The sequence below is a fragment of the Sphaerodactylus townsendi genome, linkage group LG05, assembly GCF_021028975.2.
Source record: "Sphaerodactylus townsendi isolate TG3544 linkage group LG05, MPM_Stown_v2.3, whole genome shotgun sequence".
Lineage (NCBI taxonomy): Eukaryota > Metazoa > Chordata > Lepidosauria > Squamata > Sphaerodactylidae > Sphaerodactylus > Sphaerodactylus townsendi.
The window spans coordinates 8479616-8499715 of NC_059429.1; the positions used below are offsets into that span (position 1 = coordinate 8479616).

The 20100-nt window shown below is 51.4% G+C and overlaps 1 protein-coding gene across 1 annotated transcript in view; it reads right to left on the bottom strand.

Moving 5' to 3' along the window:
- The window catches only part of CELF5 (CUGBP Elav-like family member 5), a 108763-nt gene that overhangs the window by 37054 nt on the left and 51609 nt on the right, over positions 1 to 20100 (bottom strand). The window contains exon 3 of the mRNA XM_048497758.1: positions 1272 to 1320. Within this exon, the coding sequence (XP_048353715.1) occupies positions 1272 to 1320 (49 nt within the window). The remainder of the gene's footprint in view (positions 1 to 1271; positions 1321 to 20100) is intronic.

Consider the following 20100-nt stretch of genomic DNA (forward strand, 5'->3'; position numbering starts at 1 on the left):
TATTCAGAAGCTTATAGGAAATTAAAAGGTCAACTATTGGATAGAGAGTTCTCTACCCTAATCACCGCAGCCAAGAAAACATGCTCCGCCCTATATTTTTCTCTCCCATTTGAACGGGGCCACTTGGCACATTACCTGTATTGCTTAATAAACCCTGCTCAAAGGAGAGCCATAATGCTCGCCAGGTTTAATGTTATGCCTTCTGCCTTGTTACATGGCAGATTTAATAAGCAAGAAAACGCTAAAAGATTGTGCCCATGTAACGATGGCTCAGTTGAATCTCTGGCCCACCAATTACTACACTGTCTCGGATTCAAGGAAATCAGATCCAAGTATGTGAATCTTACTCCTTTACATTTACCCCATCTCCCCGATTAAATTATATTACACTACTTGTTGGATAACCCTGATCCTTCTCTCTGTATGATAGTGGCAGACTTTCTCCTGGAAATTACTAAACGCCAGTAGATTTCCTTCGATCTGTATTGTATATGCTTTTTAATCTGTTTTTTATTACTGTTGTACTGTTGTCTATGCCAATAAAGGCTTGCTTCTCAAAAAAAAGGATCATAGAGCTGGATGAGATCACAAGGGCCATCCAGCCCAACCCCCCCACCCCCACCATGTATGAATACACAATTAAAGCACCCTTGACAGATGGCTATCCAGCCTCTGGTGAGAAACCTCCAAAGAAGGAGACTCCACCGTACCCTGAGGCTGTTTATTCCATTGTTGAATAGCCCTTGCCGTCACGAAGTTCTTCCTAATGTTTAGATGGAATCTCTTTTCCCGTCCTTTGAATCTATTACCCCTTGTCCCAATCTCTGGAGCAGCAGAAAACAAGCTTGCTCCCTCTTCAACATGACATCCCTTCTTATTTAAAAACGGCAATCCCTTAACCTTCTCTTCTCCAGACTAAACATACCCAGCTCCCTAAATCTTTCCTCATAGAGCGTGAATTCCAGACCTTTTCCCATTTCAATCGCCCTCCTCTGGACCCATTCCAGCTTGTCAATATTATTTTTGAATTGCGGTGCTCAGAACTGGACAGTATTCCCGGTGAGGTCTGACCAATGCAGAATAGAGCGGTACTATTATGTCCCTTGATCTAGAGACACCAAACTCCCATTGATGCAGCCCAGAATTGCATTGGCTTTCTTGGCTGCCACATCACACTGCTGACTCATGTTCAGTTTGTGGGCTATTAAGACTCACAGATGGTGGGAGGTGGGGTTACAGTAACAGCATAAACAAAGACAGAAGACAACTACCTCCACGGCTTTCGCTGTCCGCAGGCTTCACCTGGATTGGCCGTGCCATCTGCAGAAAGAGAGAGAGAGAGAGAGAGAGAGAGAGAGAGAGAGAGAGAGAGAAAGAGAGATCAAGGTATTAAAAAGATGGGCAGCATCACTCAGGCATGCACGTTCAACTTTCATTCCTGTGCACCAGTAGCTGCACTGCATGTGAAATCAAGAGCCCATGCTTCCAGAGGCGTTCCTCCCATTGGGCAAAGTGGGCAGTTGCCCAGGGCGCCGCCTTGTGGGGGGCGCAAAAACTGCAGGTTCGTTTGTGGGATTTTTTGCATTTTCAGTGTTTTTCCATTTTTGGCCTGCAGAGTCTAGTAAAGACTCTGTGTTCAGATTTGTGAGTTGGGACATGTTCTATAATGTGATAGTGACTTTGAAACGACCTGGTGTAAAAAATCACTGCTTGGTCAGAGTGGGGGAGGGTGGCTGCCCATGGGGGGGGCACCCAACTCCAGTTTGCCTAGATACGCCACTGGGTATAGCTACAAGGGGGGTGCGTGTTGCACCAGGCACGCGCCGGGGGGGGGGGGAATCAAACTCAGGTTTTGGCTCCAGGGCTCCCGTTTGCCTAGTTACGCCACTGCATGCTTCAAAGTTAATAAAATTAGCCATGAACTTGGTTCTGACATAATGCAAAACGATGGTTTAATTAAACTAGCGCTAGCATTGTCTTCTGATTGTGGGTTGCTCTTTACTCTTTGATAAGTGATAAGTGAAAGGGATGCAAAACCGTGGTTCGGAGGGGGCTGATCAACCAGATTTGGTTCAGACATATCATGAAGTCAAGAATTTGTCTGTGGTAAGCACCAGTGGTGTATCTATCTAGGAAGGGGACCCCTTGTCCCCGGGCGCCACTCTTCTGGTCATGTGGGGGGCGCAAAATCAGCCCCCCACGTGACCAGGAAGTCCTGCTGCCTCGTTTTCACGTGCCTCGACCCCATCTGTGTCAGTCGAGACTGTCATTTACGCCAGACGAGGACCGGAAACCACAGTTTAAAGTCGATTGACCATAGTCCAGTTCAGAGGCATAGCTGGGCCAAACTGTGCCCAGTGTGCAGTCTATATTTCCGCACCCCCCCTTGGCACCCCCGCAGCGCCCCCCCCCCCTTCCCATACTTTCCTTAATTCCTTCCCTTTTCCTAGAACTTTTTCAGGTTGAAAAAAAAGCCTATTCACAGTTCAGACTGAAAAACGGCCTGATGGGCACTATACTTCCCAGGAGACCTTGTGAGCCCCATGGTCTCATGGGAACTGAAGTTCCTCAGGCCATTTTTAGCCTGTCCAGTTCCATTCAGACACAGTGGCCAATTAAGGAGTGAATGTCCGTCACGGCAAGATTTCTTGAGCGGATGTATTATCCTGAGCCCCACTTTCACTCTGCACTTTCCCCGTGGCAAGCAAAACCACTTGTAGCGCACCTTTAACATGCTTTGCGGCCAGAGCAGGGCAGATTTGTCAATGAGCACAGCTTTGCCCTGCACATCGTTCCTTCATCCACAGTCGCTTCACCCCTCCCACTACCTCGCGCTGTCCTTCCCCACCTTTCCCCTTGGCCACTTCCCTGTTCCCGACTCCTTTATTTTAATGATATTGAACACCACAGCTTTTTTGGCACATTGGGGAAGGGATGATGGGGAATCCCGAAAGCTTGTGTGGTCCCTTTCCAGGTTGATGTGCCACCATCACTCCCCCCTCCTTCCTTCCCGCCATAGAAGAGAATCCGTGACCCAGTGCTAAACAAACAGTGATCCCTTGCTCAAATGTTTGTATATCAATATATAATTTTATATCAAATATAAAGGAGCAGCAGTGGCGTAAGAGGTTAAGAGCTCATATATCTAATCTGGAGGAAACCGGGTCTGGAGGAAAACTATTCCCAGTTCTGCCGCCTGAGCTGTGGAGGCTTATCTGGGGAATTCAGATTAGCCTGTACACTCCCACACATGCCAGCTGGGTGACCTTGGGCTAGTCACAGCTTCTCGGAGGTCTCTCGGCCCCACCTACCTCACAGGGTGTTTGTTGTGAGGGGGGAAGGGCAAGGAGATTGTCAGCCCCTTTGAGTCTCCTGCAGGAGAGAAAGGGGGGGGGGATATAAATCCAAACTCTTCTTCTTCTTCTTCTTCAATATTGATATAAACTTGGCGAACCAATGGAAAAATTATGCTTCTGGGGTGTTGTGTGGTTTCCGGGCTGCATGGCTGTGTTCTAGTGGCATTTTCTCCTGACATTTCGCCTGCATCTGTGGATGCCATCTCCATTGGAGTCTATATACCTGTGGAATGTCCGGGGTGGGAGAAAGAACCATTTGCCTGCCAACAAGTGCAAAGGGGGCAATTAGCAAGCTTGATTTGCATGTGATGAGTGGGGGGTGCAAATGCCGCTGCCCCAAAGAGATGTTGGGTGATTCAGTGGTGTAGGGGGGCAAAATGGCGTCCAGGGCAAAATGACGCTTCCCCCCCTCCTGGCACCCCCCCATCACCTTAGTTCAGCCGACTGCAAAGAGCAGCCTAGTGGGAACTACACTTCCCAAGAGACCTTGCAAAGCCTAACTCCTGCAGACATATCTGGGGGGGGGGGCCCCTCGCAAGGTCTCCTGGGAAGTGTAATTCCCACCAGGGTTTTTTTCAGCCGGCTGCAGCGCATGTGTGGATGGAGTCCAAATTCGCAGGGTTCCCCCTCCTTCTCTTTAGAGAGTTTGCTTCTAGAGCAATTGGGGAAGGCCTTGAAACGCACCTGTCTTATGCAAAAAAAAATTTAGAAGAGAAGAAGAGTTTGGATTTATATCCCCCCTTTCTCTCCTGTAGGAGACTCAAAGGGGCTTGCAATTTCTTTTCCCTCCCTTCCCCCACAACAAACACCCTGTGAGGTAGCGGGGGCTGAGAGAGCTCAGAGGAACTGTGACTAGCCCAGTGGCGTAATGTCCATTGGGCAAAGTGGGCAGCTGCCCAGGGCTCAGGAATTTTGCAGGGCACGCTCCAGCGTTTTTATTTTTTGGTGTTTTTTCATGTTTCAGCCTGCAGAAGGCACATTTTTGGAGATATCGGCACCAAAATTTCAGGGTATCATCAGGGGATACCTGACGGGGGAGCTCTACCTCCTTCCGCTGCCCATGGGGGCATCAAACTCAGGTTTTGCCCAGGGCTCCAGTTTGCCTCGTTACGCCCCTGGACTAGCCCAAGGTCACCCAGCTGGCGTGTGTGGGAGTGCACAGGCTAATCTGAATTCCCCAGAGAAGCCTCCACACCTCAAGCGGCAGAGCGGGGAATCAAACCCGGTTCCTCCAGATTACAGCGCACCCTGCTCTTAACCACCACGCCACTGCTGCTCCCTTCCTCCAAAAAGGCCAAACAAGGAAACGTAGCAGAAAGCAGAGAGCATCCTCAGCCAAAAAGTGTGCAGCTAGCAAAGCCCAAACCCAGTGCCCTGAGCACCCCCATTTCTCTCCCCCCCCCAACTTCTCCTTCCCCAGTAGACTTGTCACTCCTCTTGGGTTAAAAAAAAAAGGAAGGGACCGTCGCCATGGTAACGTGCATGCGCCACTCGGAACTTGACATTTGTGGTTTCCATGGCAACCGGCTGGGTGGGGGCTTTCCCTCGGTTTTTTTTCCCCGTGAGGGGAGATGGAGGGATGAGAGGATGTTAGCTGTTTCACCGGGTCTTCCCAGGACGTTCTGTGTGCACGAAAAACATTTTTTAGAGTTACCGCACGCATCCATTCCCATTTTGGGTTTGGGTGTTGGTTTGCGGCCCTTTGCCAAAAAAAGCAAGGCAGATTTTTTTTCTTTTGTACTTAATGAAATGCATTTTGTATTAGTCCTCACCTATCAAAACCTACCATAACCACTAGATCTCCAACTTCACTCGCCCACCCCAGACACCAGCGTTTCTGTCGTTAGCAATATATTCAGTGGTGGGCTCCAAAATTTTTAGTAACAGGTTCCCATGGTGGTGGGATTCAAACTGTGGCGTAGCGCCAATGGGGCTGGGTGGGGCACGACGGGGGCGGGGCTGGGAATTCCAGGGGCGGGGCATTCCTGGGCGGGGCTGTGGCAAGGACGCAGCTGCTGCGCCAGTCCTTGGGCGGGAAACAAATGCACGCAGCTGCAGGCTGCCACGCACGGCGGTGCACCTCCTGCTAGACTGTTTCAAGTTCTGCGCGCTACTGCTGAGAGGAGGGGCGTAACGAAGGCAAAAATCACGTGGCAAAATCGCCAATTAGTAACCCCCCTCTTGGCTCACACAAATAATTAGTAACCTACTCTCGGGAACCTGTGAGAACCTGCTGGATCCCACCTCTGGTCACCCCTTAACCTTCGCTTCTCCAGACTAAACATCCCCAGCTCCCTAAGCCTCTCTTCGTAGGGCATGGACTCCAGACCATTTACCATTTTGGTTGCCCTCCTCTGGACCTGCTCCTTCTTCATTTGATCCTCACAACAGCCTGTGAGGTAGGCTAGGAGAACTCGGCTGAGGAAAAGCACAAGCTAGCTTCGAAGCTGGATTTCTGTGTGGGGGAAAGTCCATTTTGTCACTGGGGGGCAGGGGATCCTTGGACAAACCGGCCCTTCCGCCTCACTGTGGTCCTATGAGAATGTGGGAGAAGAACCAAACAAAAGACCAAGCTACATTTGAAGGGGGGGGGTGTATTCCAGTACACCCCCATCCCCTGTGAATGGCTGGTCTTATTTTTTGTTTACTAGAAATGAAACCATGCAGGCAAGATGAGGCGAACGCTGCCTCCTTCCCTTCCTTGCCTCGCTGCGGGCATCCTGGCGTGGTTTTTGCTCCCAGAGAAGTTCCAAGCCTAAAATTCAGTCAAGCTGAAAGCTACAGGACAACACGGGAGAGGGAAGCGGGCATCGTGCGCCTCGCCTGCACCAGGCCCACCACCAAAAACATTATGATGATACAGTTGCTGGGCTCATTGCGGGGCCTGGAATTGCAACTGATATATCCAGACTCCTGACCAATTCTCATGGCGGAAATGCCAGCTCGAAAGGCTTTTTACTCTGTTTTAATGTACAGTGGAACCTCGGTTTTCATTGCCTTCAGTTTTCATCAATTTCGGTTTTCATCGATTTTTTCAGTGAAAAATTTGTCTCAGTTTTCATCGATTTGCCTCGGTTTTCATCGATTTGCAGTAGGGTGCAGGGGTTTGTGGAGAAAAATCACCCGGACAAAGCTGTTGCGGGCCGCGTCTGCAACTTGTTTCATGACAATGTCTTGCCCCATTTCAGACAAATCTTAAAGAGGCGTCAGAAACAAACCTCTTTGGACAGCTTTCTGGTGCGACACTGGTCCACTGGCTCTGAAGCTGGTCCTCGTGTGATTGTTTGTTACTGTTTTCAGCATTAAACACTATGTTGATTCATCAAAAATTGTTTTTGGTATGTTTTTGGGAGTGCCTAGAACAGATGAATTGGATTTACATTGATTCCTATGGAAAAGTTTGCCTCGGTTTTCATCGGTTTCGGTTTTCATCGATTCTTTTTGGACAGAATACCAACGAAAACCGAGGTTCCACTGTATATTGTTTTGCTATGTTGTTAGCCGCCCTGAGCCCTGCGAGGATAGGGCGGGGGTATAAATCGAAATACAAATACAAAATACAAATTGCAAGATGTTGTGGATGCAGTTTGAGAATTTCCCCTGGGCATCATTCTCCAAACATACACCCCTGCCCAAGCCCAAAATCTACAGGTATTTCCTCACTGGCAACCCTGCATTTACAGTCAGGAGGCAAAGAATAGCTAGCTGAGATTCATCGGGGGGGGGGGGGGCGCCTGATGTCAGTGGCGTATTGCCCAGGGAGTGAGATGTGCCATCTTGTCCCAGGCGCGCACCAGTGCGGGGGTGTGGCATAAATGGAACGGGAGTGTTTTGGGCGTTCCGGGGGAGTTCCAGGGTGGGGGCGTGGCATAAGTGGAGCGAGAGTGTTTTGGGTGTTCCGGGGGAGTTCCAGGGTGGGGGCGTGGCATAAGTGGAGCGAGAGTGTTTTGGGTGTTCCGGGGGAGTTCCAGGGTGGGGGCGTGGCATAAGTGGAGCAGGGGTGTTTTGGGCGTTCCGGGGGAGTTCCAGGGTGGGGGTGTGGCATAAGTGGAGCGGGGGTGTTTTGGGCATTCCGGGGGAGTTCCAGAGCGGGGGCGTGGCAGGGGCGCAGGGCACACACGCTCCCCTGCCTGATGTTGTCAAGGGTGAGGCTACAGTGATGTCACTTAGCAATCTCAATTGTCCTCCTTCAACACGCTGCTAGCCTTATCCCAAGTGCTACCTGTGCTTGGAAGACCTAGGCTAAAATAGAGGGCAACATGGAATTTAACTGTGTACTAAATGTTAAATGTACATGCCTGCCTTGCGATGCACAGTAGCTGCCTGAGCAGAAGACTTAGGAGAAGCCACACATCTTCAGCACAGCATATCCGCTTTCCAGGGAAAAGTTATTTGCTTATAATTCTGTCAGGAGTTCACTGTTGATTTTAATTAGCACGTTTCTCCTCTCAAGAGAGATTTCAGAATGCAAGACTCTACCTTGTACATTTGGGGGTTGGGGGATAATATTCAAAATTCTGTTGGGAAAGCTGAAGGGTGGGGGACACGGCAATTAGTCCCTCTTTAATGACTAAAATGGGAAGCTCCTGAGTTATATCTGCCTATAAATCTCTTTCATTCCAACCTAGAAATCCATCATCTAATACCAGATATTAAGGTTCCAGTATGTGGTTTCTGTGCAGTGAAGGGAACCGCACTTTGCACATGTGCACAGGATTTGACATTTCAGCATTCAGGGAGGGACTCCCTCCCCTCCCTTGCATGCCACCCCTCTCCTTCCTCCCCTCCCTCCATTAGGGTGGGTGGGCCATGTCCAGATGCTGGGCCCTTCCACCTCCCTCCCCTCCCTTGCATGCCACCCCTCCCTCCCCTTCCCTTGCATGCCACCCCTTCCCTCCCCTCCCTTGCATGCCACCCCTCCCTCCCCTTCCCTTGCATGCCACCCCTCCCTCCCCTCCCTTGCATGCCACCCCTCCCTCCCCTTCCCATGCATGCCAAACCTCCCTCCCCTTCCCTTGCATGCCACCCCTCCCTCCCCTCCCTTGCATGCCACCCCTCCCTCCCCTCCCTTGCATGCCACCCCTCCCTCCCCTTCCCTTGCATGCCACCCCTCCCTCCCCTTCCCTTGCATGCCACCCCTCCCTCCCCTTCCCTTGCATGCCACCCCTCCCTCCCCTCCCTTGCATGCCACCCCTCCCTCCCCTTCCCTTGCATGCCACCCCTCCCTCCCCTCCCTTGCATGCCACCCCTCCCTCCCCTTCCCTTGCATGCCACCCATTCCCTCCCCTCCCTTGCATGCCACCCCTCCCTCCCCTTCCCTTGCATGCCACCCCTTCCCTCCCCTCCCTTGCATGCCACCCCTCCCTCCCCTCCCTTGCATGCCACCCCTTCCCTCCCCCTCCCTTGCATGCCACCCCTCCCTCCCCTCCCTTGCATGCCACCCCTCCCTCCCCTCCCTTGCATGCCACCCCTCCCTCCCCTTCCCTTGCATGCCACCCCTCCCTCCCCTTCCCTTGCATGCCACCCCTCCCTCCCCTCCCTTGCATGCCACCCCACCCTCCCCTTCCCTTGCATGCCACCCCTCCCTCGCCTCCCTTGCATGCCACCCCTCCCTCCCCTTCCCTTGCTTGCCACCCCTCTCCTCCCTCCCCTCCCCTCCCTTCGTTAGGGTGGGTGGGCCATGTCCAGAAACCGGGCCCTTCCACCTCCCTCCCCTCCCTTGCATGCTACCCCTCCCTCCCTCCCCTCCCTTGCATGCCACCCCTCCCCTCCCTCCCCTCCAGGGAGGGCTCAGACATATTTAAATTCTCCCATTGTGTCCCCTCACCCTTTCGTAGATAGGGCTGTTTAGTGATGGAGTCCAGATTTTAAACCTTCTGTAGCGCCAGATTCCAGATTTTAAACCTTCCCAAGCCTTCTGCAATTCAGTCCTTTAGGAAATGAGGGCAAGAACTTGATTCTGGCTATGCAGTAGCAAGCCAAATGCACTCTGCATGTGTTCAGAGGATCTTGCACAAGCAAGGTGCAGCAAGAGATTTTGAAATTAACGAGGAGAGGCAGATACTATGCTAAGTGGAACCAGACATTTTTTCCCCTTCTTCTGCCCCCCTCCCAAAGCCCCACCTACCCCCAGGTCAAATTTTCTACGGCAAACAGACAAGGCAACCCCAAAGCAAAAATAAATATGACTATAGTTTCCTGCCCCAAATTCTTACTTCTTACTGTAAATATTAAAGACTAGAGAAACAAACAAGGAAAAGTGAAAGGCCAGGAAAGAACAGATGATGGGACAGAGCCGTTAAGAATTCATTTGGTCAGGAAAAGGTTAAGTAAGCCAGTTTTAATCTTCTTCCCACGCAATCCAGACAGAAACTGCTTGCACATTTCCCTTTCTTTATTCACAACAAAAAGGGATAGAGACTTATGACAAATGAATGTGACGAATGCTAGGAAATTATGGAGAGGGATGTCACATTGCTGAAGGGACATTGCCTCCAGACGTCCCCTGGTCTGCATTTTCTTTGTGTGTGTGTATGTTGTGTGTGTGTGTTTTAAAGACTCCTATCATGGGTTTTGGGCATAAACACAAGGACCCCTTCCGCGCCTGCAGAATAATGCACTTTCAATCCACTTTCACAATTGGCCCCTTCCGCACACGGAAAATAATGTGTTTTCAGACCACTTCCACAACTGTTTGCAAGTGGATTTTGCTATTCCGCACAGCTTCAAAGAGCACTGAAAGCAGTTTGGAAGTGCATTATTCTGCATGTGCGGAATGAGCCAATTGTTTGCAAGATTCTGGCCCAATCCAGCATGTTCCTTTCAATGCTTAGTTCCATCCCAAACAGTTATACCTTGATACATCTGTTGACTTCCATGGATGTAGAAGGGTACAACTACTGGTATGCACAGGACAGCAACAGTTATATATTGCCAAACATTATGGGGTTGTTGCAGCTATTGTAGAAGAAGAAGGAGAAGAAGGAGAATGAGAAGGAGAAGAAGAAGAGGAGGAGGAGAAGGAGGAGGTGGATTTATATCCCCTCTTTCTCTCCTGTAAGGAGACTCAAAGGGGCTGACAAACTCCTTTCCCTTCCCCCCCCCCCAACAAACACCCTGTGAGGTAGGTGGGGCTGAGGGAGCTCCGTAGAGCTGTGACTAGCTCAAGGTCACCCAACTGGCGTGTGTTGGAGTGCACAGGCTAATCTGAATTCCCCAGATAAGCCTCCACAGCTCAGGCGGCAGAGCGGGGAATCAAACCCGGTTCCTTCCAATTAGAGTACAGCTGCTCTTAACCGCTACGTGTGGGAAGCCACAGCTGCCTTGGCTTTGAGGTCCTGGTTTGGGCAGTCCCCGGAGTCAATCATTCTTCTGTCTGCAGGAAATGAGGAAACCAAGAAGCAGCAAAGGGACAGGAAGGAGTTTTCGTGTGAGAGATGGTCAGCGACAGCCTGTCACTGTTATGGGTCAGTCATGAGCACCGAAGCGTCATCTCTGCTCCGTGGCCCCGGCTGCCCCAAGACGATCGCATCCAGAGACTCACAGCTCTCCGTAAAGACAGAGCCATTACACCGCATTAAAATCACACAGCCGCACAAGGTGGGGGCAGACTCGATCCATCAGAGCGATTATGGGGACGCTGCGCATCGAGAAGTCTCGGGTGGACACCCACCAGGAAGGAGCCGCTCCGAAGGGGTGTGTTGCAGGCCCTTCCGGCCCCACAAGTGTCCTTCTCGATTGGCTTGATTTGCTGCCCGGAGGCTGTGAGCATCAAGAGGCCGGGCTGTGCTGAACTGACTTCTCTCTTGCACACGGTGTTCTCCCTTCCGCTAGAAAGGCTATAAATCCCCAACCACTAGAAATAAAATTAACAAAAATAATGGGCAGTTTCTGTGAGCACAAGCTACTGAGGAGGCTGCCTGTCATGACTCTGAATGATTTTGTCCTGGCTGTGCCTCCTTTCCAGTCAACCTCCCCGAAGAGCTTATCTTTCCATGGGTATGACTGGATAATTCAGTCACTCCCAGGGTGTACATCCAGCAGAACTACTGTCCCTTGGAAGAGTGTGCCCGTTGTTTCTCTCCATGAGTCACTGCCAAGGGCTTGGTATAGATTTTAAATGGGGTGGGTTCTGTGACTGAGCAACGGGTCAGTTCCCACTCCCAACAAGAGGCCAGTGCGTGGTGGGGGGGGGGGGTGCGCGCACGCAGCGGAGATAAGGGAAGCCACCCGGACCTGCACAGGCAGCCGGCATCCCATGCTTGGAAGCTGCAAGCCAGCCGGTCGGCCGGGGAAAGAAAGAAAGGAGCAGTGGCGTAGGAGGTTAAGAGCAGGTGCATTCTAATCTGGAGGAACCATGTTTGATTCCCTGCTCTGCCGCCTGAGCTGTGGAGGCTTCTCTGGGGAATTCAGATTAGCCTGTGCACTCCCACGCATGCCAGCTGGGTGACCTTGGGCTAGTCACAGCTTATCTGAGCTCTCTCAGCCCCACCCACCTCACAGGGGGTTTGTTGTGAGGGGGGAAGGGCAAGGAGATTGTCAGCCCCTTTGAGTCTCCTGCAGGAGAGAAAGGGGGGATATCAATCCAAGCTCTTCTTCTTCTTCACTTCTCGCGAAGCAGGTTTTGAGCTCGGGTGGCTTTCCTTATTTCCGCTGCGCGCATGCCCCCCCACCCCCCCGTGCACTGGTCTCTTGTTGGGAGTGGGGACTAAGGCCTCTCAAGGACTCTGCAGCGGCGGCGGCGCTCATTTGCGAGAAGTCGACTCAGCCCGGTCCGGGGGGAGGCACAGCTGGGCAGGAGGGGTGCACAGCTGAGGCAATGTGATGGGGGTTTAAACCCATGAACCCCACCCTTACCAACATCCCTGGTCACTGCTCTGGCCTCATTTCAAGGCAATCAGCAATTTTAACCCATCCCTGTAGTGGGAACGATTGAACCAGTCCATCTTCCTGCTGCAGCTGGACAGCAGAGTTGTGTCCCTGCCCGCGCCTCTAAACTGAATTGCCCTTTTTCCATAAAGGAATTACCAGAGTATTGTCGAAGGCTTTCACGGCCGGAATCGCTGGGGTGTTGTGTGGTTTCCGGGCTGCGTGGCTGTGTTCTAGTAGCATTTTCTCCTGATGTTTCGCCTGCATCAGTGGCTGGCCAGAGGATCTGATGGTAGTAAAGCAAGTGGAGTATATACAGAGGTGGGATCCAGCAAGTTCTCACAGGTTCCCGAGAATAGGTTACTAATTATTTGCGTGTGCCAAGAGGGGGTTACTAATTGGTGATTTTGCCATGGGATTTTTGCCTTAGTTACACCCCTCCTCTCAGCAGTAGCGCGCAGAACTTGAAGCAGTCTAGCAGGAGGTGCACCGGTGGGCGTGGTAGCCTGCGCCTGCGTGCATTCGTTTCCCGCCCAAGGACTGGCGCAGCGGCTGCGTCCTTGCCACAGCCCCGCCCAGGAATGCCCCGCCCCAGAATGCCTGGCCATGCCCCAGTCTTGCCCCGTCCAGCCCCATTGGCGCTATGCCACAGTTTGAATCCCACCACCATGGGAACCTGTTAATAAAAATTTTGGATCCCACCACTGAGTATATATACCTGTGGAATGTCCAGGGTGGGAGAAAGAACCACTGCAATCAAGACAGTGACTAATGAACACCACCCGGACAAAGGGTGTCTCTAGGCAGTAAGCAACCAAAGGGAACACAAGGCCAGGCTGCCACAATGCAGATGCCCTCACGAATCGATTATGCTATTTTTGTGGTTACTCACAATGCTAAATGGGTGGATCCCGCCCAACACGTGCAAATCAAGCTTGCTAATTGCACCCTTTACTCTTGTTAACAGGCAAATGGTTCTTTCTCCCACCCTGGACATTCTACAGGTATATAGACTCCACTTGCTTTACTACCGTCAGATCCTCTGAAGAGGCCAGCCACAGATGCAGGCACAACATCAGGAGAGAATGTTACTAGAACTCGGCCATGCAGCCCGGAAACCACACAGCACCCCAATTGCCAGAGTGCATTTCTTTTTGCGAAGGGTACACTTTTTTTTTACATATCTGGATTTGCTCCACTACTTGGAGAAGGAGAAATGGGAAAGAATCAGTCAACTGAGGAAAGAGAGGACTCTTGTGATGAAGGTGCCAAATGTGCTTTGAAAATGACTCCAGCCACCAGCACAATGCGGCTCGCATTCAAAACACGCGACTTTCCCCAAACATATGCATGTACAGTATGCTGCAAATCACCCCCAACCTTGCTTCAACATATGCATCTTTGTGGGCCATTATGAGCTGCCTGCCTGTACCACTCACAGCTTGCCAGGATATTTTGATTGGACGGCATTCTCCAAGTGACAAGCCCTGTTTAACTGGTTGTTGTGGGTTTTCCGGGCTGTGTGGCCATGGCCTGGTAGATTTTGTTCCTAACGTTTCGCCTGCATCTGCGGCTGACGCAGTGCGCAACAGACTTCTCTCTGCGATACACCTCTGAAGACGCCAGCCGCAGATGCAGGCGAAACGTTAGGAACAAGATCCACCAGACCACGGCCACACAGCCCGGAAAACCCACCACAACCAGTTGAATCTGGCTGTGAAAGCCTTCAACAAAACCCTGTTTAGGCCAATAAAACGCTGGCTGGGTAGCCAACCCTTGTCCAGTACATCACTCCTGGTGCAAAATGCCAGGTGAGAATGTCGTCTGAGCATCCTTTTCCAGCCCCGAAAAGCGGTGACATGGCAATTTAACCTGAATACTGAGGTTTTAGTATAGAGAAAACGGTTGGCTCCAAGGCATGCGTTACTCGGGAGTAAGCTTGGTGGTAGAAGGTGGCTCTGCTTTGAGGCAACAGTGCAACACTTCAAACGAGTGAATCACGACCCTAGGAAGGTTTACTCAGAAGCAAACCCCATTGCCAGCAACCAAGCTTACTCACAGGTAAAGGATCATGCTTTCTTCCCATGAAAATCAGTAGGGTTTAATAGCGCTTAACAGAGTCACCTACACTGTTTCCCCAAAACTAGGTCTCAGGTTTAATTCTAATAATCTCCCTGAAATAAGTACACTATTATCACATGACGAACTCTGTGCACGCGTGGCCACAGAGAGGGCTCTGAGTGCCACCTCTGGCACCCGTGCCATAGGTTCGCCATCACTGTCCCATAGTATAGTGTAGGTTTGGGGAGTTCCAAAAGAGAAGCTGAATCATCCCAGCTTGTCGGAAAGAGCCAGGGTTGTCATGGGAACCGTGAAGTTAATAAAGGCCTATATGATGCTGAAGCCAAACTGGAGAGAAGCCTTCTCATCACAGCCAGAGCTCCAGCCTCACATTCCTCGGCAACAAAGGAACATGCAGTTAGTGGAGACCCTCTCTGTCAGCAAATGACTGTCGTTCAGCCATGGATGGGGCTCTTCACCCTTGAGACCCATCTACTTGATGCAGACCTGGGTACCGCAGCCCTGGCTGCCTCCCGGAACATCTGAAACAGCCACGACTGTACAGGACGAGTTTCTTACACGGCCGGTTGTTCTAGCGCAAAAGGGAACACTCTGCTCGGGTGTGCGCACACGTCTGCTAGCAGGAGACACAAGGACTTGGCACATGCAAAGCCATGTGTTGGTTTGGTTTAGAAGACACGCCAATTAGGTTGCTGCCGGTCGCGAGTGCGAGCCGGCGAAGGTGGCTGAGAGTCCTCCGTGATCTGAAACGCAGCGGCAGGCGCCCACCTTGCGGCATTTCATCGGGGGAGGGTGTTGCTTTTAGGAATTCCAGGGAAAAGATAGTTGCAGTATGTGCATGGCCATGCTCTTTTGTATGAGAACCGTGTGTGGGGGGGGGGGGAGGGTCATAACTGTACTCACAAAAGTAAGTCCACCTTCAAAGTGGGCATGTAAACAAAATCCTTACATAGATTTAAATTCCAGAGCAGGGATCTTCAAAGTATGGCCCTCCAGATGTTCATGGACTACAATTCCCATCAACCCCTGCCAGCATGGCTAAGTGGCAGGGCTGATGGGAATTGTAGTTCATGAACATCTGGGGGGGCATCGTTTGAAGACCCCTGTTCTAGAGACTCGGGCAAGGGAGAAAAGACACCTCTGCCTGTTTTAGATCCCTTCCCTGCCCCACTGGTTGGGTTCCGTGACGCCCTATCAACTTAACAGCTGAGGGGGGAAAACGCCAGTGACAGAATGTTGACAAACGCCCAAGCTGTACTAATGAGTGTGAAAGGTCAGTTACGCAATGTGTTTATTGTAAATTCTGTAGAGCTAGTGTTAGGCATAGTTAGATTTGTTTTAGGTTTAGTTTAGTGATATGATGCTGTGTTTTTGAGATTGGTCCCTAGACTAGGCTTCTTGTGCTAACGTGGCTGTAGATTGCAGGGGCTGATGGGAATTGTAGTCCATGAACATCTGGAGAGCCGCAGGTTGCAAACCCCCGGATGGGGGTCATTGGGTCATTGTGTTTTCTGCAGTGTTTTCTGCAGTTTTCTGCAGAGGGGGAAAGTCGCCATCTAGGCTTATTATGTCTATGTATTATGTCTGCCGCCTGAGCTGTGGAGGCTTATCTGGGGAATTCAGATTAGCCTGTACACCCGGTCACCCCCACACACGCCAGCTGGGTGACCTTGGGCTAGTCACAGCTCTTCTGAGCTCTCTCAGCCCCACCCACCTCACAGGGTGTTTGTTGTGAGGGGGGAAGGGCAAGGAGATTGTAAGCCCCTTTGAGTCTCCTGCAGGAGAGAAAGGGGGGATATAAATCCAAACTCCTCCTCCTCCTCCTCTTCTTCTTCTATGTTGATTATGTCTGCTGCTATGATTATTGTTGCCTTATAGATTATGATGTTCTTGTTGTTTATAATGCTATGTCTATAATGTTATGTTTATTGATCCTAGGTTTATTGACGTTTTGCTGCTTGATGTTATGATTACTGATGTTTGCTATTATGCTGCTGTCGTTCACCGCCCTTAACCCTTCGGGGGAGGGCAGTATACAAATCGAATAATACAGTACAACACAATACATTACAACTGTAACAGTCACAATTTGAGATTCTTAAGCATGACAGGGGTGATGATTTGTTAGGGCCAGAAAGTAGGAAATCAGGAGCGATCCTAGTAAAAAAGTCCCCTTTACCAGACTGTCCCTTCTCTTTCCTCCTGCCCGATGCAGTTACTGTAAGGTGACCAGATGGTCATCTTTGTGAACCGGGACGGGCACGGGCGGCCACAGCCACAGGAGCGCCCGAAAAGGCCGTGCTCCTGCGGCCGTGCGCGCGGGAGGCTGCCGCACTGCCTTGCGCCCCAGAAGGCAGTGCGGCAGCCTTTCAAAAACCGGGACACTTGAAAAAAACCCGCGGGACGCGGGACAAATTGTTTTAAGGCTGGACTGTCCCGCCAAAAGCGGGACGTCTGGTCAGCCTAAGTTACTGTCCCCAAGCAACTGAAATGGCAGCCTTCAATAGCTGCTGCCTTTAACAAGCCACAACTGAAAAGGGTTATTGACAGCCAGCTGTGATCATGTATTGCGCTAAAAAAACTTCTTGTTAAGTGAAATTTGAAGGCAGGGCAAGGGGAGAGAATGATGCTTTTTAGTATTTCAGAGCAACGTGCCGCATCTCTTTTCATGAGCTCCCGAACGGCTGCAAATAACATGAAATTGCTCTGGGGGAAAGAAAGCAGAAGATGGAGAATGGAGCTGAGGAGGAGGAGGAGGAGGAGGAGGAGGAGGAGGAGGAGGAAAAAAGATGCGGGGTTCACTCTTTTTGCCAAAAGAACATACATTTTGGATTGGTGCTTTTATTACTAGGCCGGATTTTTTTAAAGAGAGAGAGAAAGAAGGTTGCCAAGTGGAATTCAGGAAGTGTTCAGAGGTGGGAATGTACGCCCTAAGGGTTGTCATCTCTGGTTTGGGAAATACCTGGAAGTTTGGGGAGGGGAGGGGAGGGGAGGAGAGGGGAAGGACTTCAGTGAGGTGTAATTGTTGGAATAAGCAACTTCTGCATGCCTGTATACTGGGGGGTGTTGTGTATCTCTGTGCTGTTGCCTCTCTTGTTTGCCCTCCTTGTGTGGACCAGGAGACCGCCCACTAACTTCCTTTCTTCCCCATGCTGGTCTCACTTCTGACCTGGCCTTCGTCCTGAGCGCACGGACGATGGTTGCCTGCCTTAGTGGGGCTTTCCCACTGAAGCAGTCTCTCACCTGTACGCACGTGAAGGTGCGTCAGAGCGCCCACTTGCCGTAGGGAAAGTAATTCTTAGATTCGGGTTTCTTCCTATCTACCTTTTTCCTGAAACAAGGCTGTGAACTGGAGATGCTTGAATAAATGTAAGTTTTACCTTTTACACTTATCTCTTGGGAAGTTTCTATAAACTGCACTCACACACACGACTGGGCTGATCCATAATTCTAAACTAAATCTCAGAGTAATGACACAGAGCCGTGGTGGCGAACCTTTGGCACTCCAGATGTTGTGGACTACAATTCCCATCAGCCTCCACCAGCATGGCCAATTGGCATGGGGATTGTAGTCCATAACATCTGGAGTGCCAAAGGTTCGCCACCACTGAGTCATAGAGTCCACCCTCGAAAGCAGTAATTTATCCCAGAAGAACTGATCTCTGTGGCCTGGAGATCAGTTGGCCGCCAGCTGCCGCAGTTTGGAGTTTGGCACCCCTACACACCACTGACATATTAAGATTATTTAGTGTTTTGCAGTCCTCTGGGGAGAGCAGCCTCTCTTCTCAAGACGGGGATGTGTCACATCTCCAACCACAGCACTTTCTGAAGGCACCTCGTGGTGGTCTATTGCCACAGGGTGGCTCCACCCACTGCTTTCATCTGACCTGCAGCCACCTGCCCCTCGTGGAGTCCAAAGCACACAGAGGGCGTTGGCTCTTTTGGTTCAAGGCATGCCAAGAAAAGCCTAAGTCGGCCGGGTTCTCTGGCTCTGTTCCATAATGAGGGTGCTTTCCTCCTGCACAAGAAGAATTTCTGGAATCAGAGGACTGATCCTTGCCCTAGAGCAATGTTTCCCAACCTTTTCGACATCACAGTACCCTTGACCTCACTCTTCAGGAGCAGCAGTGGCGGAGGAGGTTAAGAGCTCGTGTATCTAATCTGGAGGAACCGGGTTTGATTCCCAGCTCTGCCGCCTGAGCTGTGGAGGCTTATCTGGGGAATTCAGATTAGCCCGTGCACTCCCACACACGCCAGCTGGGTGACCTTGGGCGAGTCACAGCTTCTCGGAGCTCTCTCAGCCCCACCCACCTCACAGGGTGTTTGTTGTGAGGGGGGAAGGGCAATGAGATTGTAAGCCCCTTTGAGTCTCCTACAGGAGAGAAAGGGGGATATAAATCCAAACTCCTCCTCCTCCTCCTCCTCTACTTCCTCTTCCTCTTCCTCTTCCTCTTCCTCTTCCTCTTCCTCTTCCTCTTCTCCTCCTCCTTCATATCTCACGGTACCCCTGCCATCCCCCCACCTTCCCCTCCCAGTGCCCCTGCTTGCCCCCCCTACCTTCCCCTCCCAGGGTGAAGGGAAGCACGGGGGTGGAGGTGGGTGGGAATTGGCTGCTGACCTTGCGGCAGGCCCTGCCCCCTGGTCCAGCTCCACGTCCTTGCTGGCGCCAGCAGGAGACACCACAAAACTGAGGGGGGCCGGTAGTGTTTCCGCGGTACCCCTGGGACATGCTCACAGCACCCCCAGGGTACCACGGAACCCAGGTTGGGAATCGCTGCCCTAGAGGAAAGCAAATCAGGACTAGGGCAGATCTGCATAAAGTTGCCCACTTCCAGGTGGGGCCAGGAGGTTTGCTGCGACAAGGAAAGCTTCATCAAATATGTGAAGTGCAAGGTACAAGAGGCAATAGGCCCACTCTTGGGTCAGAATGGCTGATTACGTACCAGGTGGTTGCTGTGTGGTGGAGGTGAATGTCTGCTGTGGCAAGATTTCTTGTATGTATGTATTTCCTCTAGCCCCGCTTTCACTTCCTACTCTGTCTGCAGCAAGCACATTCACTTATAACACAGTGTCTGGAGTGAGGGATGTAACAGCACCTGTCTAGTCTGCACTGGTCAGATCTGACCTGGAATACTGTGTACAGTTCTGGGAACCAAAATTCAAGAAGGATATTGACAAGCTGGAATGGAGGACAACCAAAATGGGAAAAGGTTTGGAATCCATGCCCTACGAGGAAAGACTGAGGGAGCTGGATATGTTTAGTCTGGAGAAGAGAAGGTTAAGAGATGATATCAGAGATGTATGGGGGGGGGGATGAGTGCCCGGAGACAACCCCTTCTCCGGGCGTCCCTGAGCTCCCCACACGTGGGGACAAGGCTCTGGGGGCGGGGCCACCTGCTGATGAGTCCCGCCCCCGGCCTCTGTGCAGGCTGAGCCTCATCCCTACCCCACCCCTACCCCACCCCAAGTCTCCGTGCAGGCCAGCAGAGCCTGGGGAGGCCTGCACGGAGGCTGGAAGCGGGGCTCAAGGTAGGTGTCATGTTGAAGAGGGAGCAAGCTTATTTCTGCTGCTCCAGAGAGTAAGACAAGGAGTAATGGATTCAAGGTGCCGGAAAAGAGATTCCCCCTAAACGTCAGGAAGAACTTCCTGACGGTAAGGGCTGTTCAACAGTGGAATACTCTTCTTCTTCTAGATATTTTGCAGGTGGAGCCTGAGGAAAGTGGGGGTTTTTGGGAGGGTGGGGGGAGCTTAGCAGGGTATAATGCCATAGGGTCCCCTCTCCAAAGTAGCCTT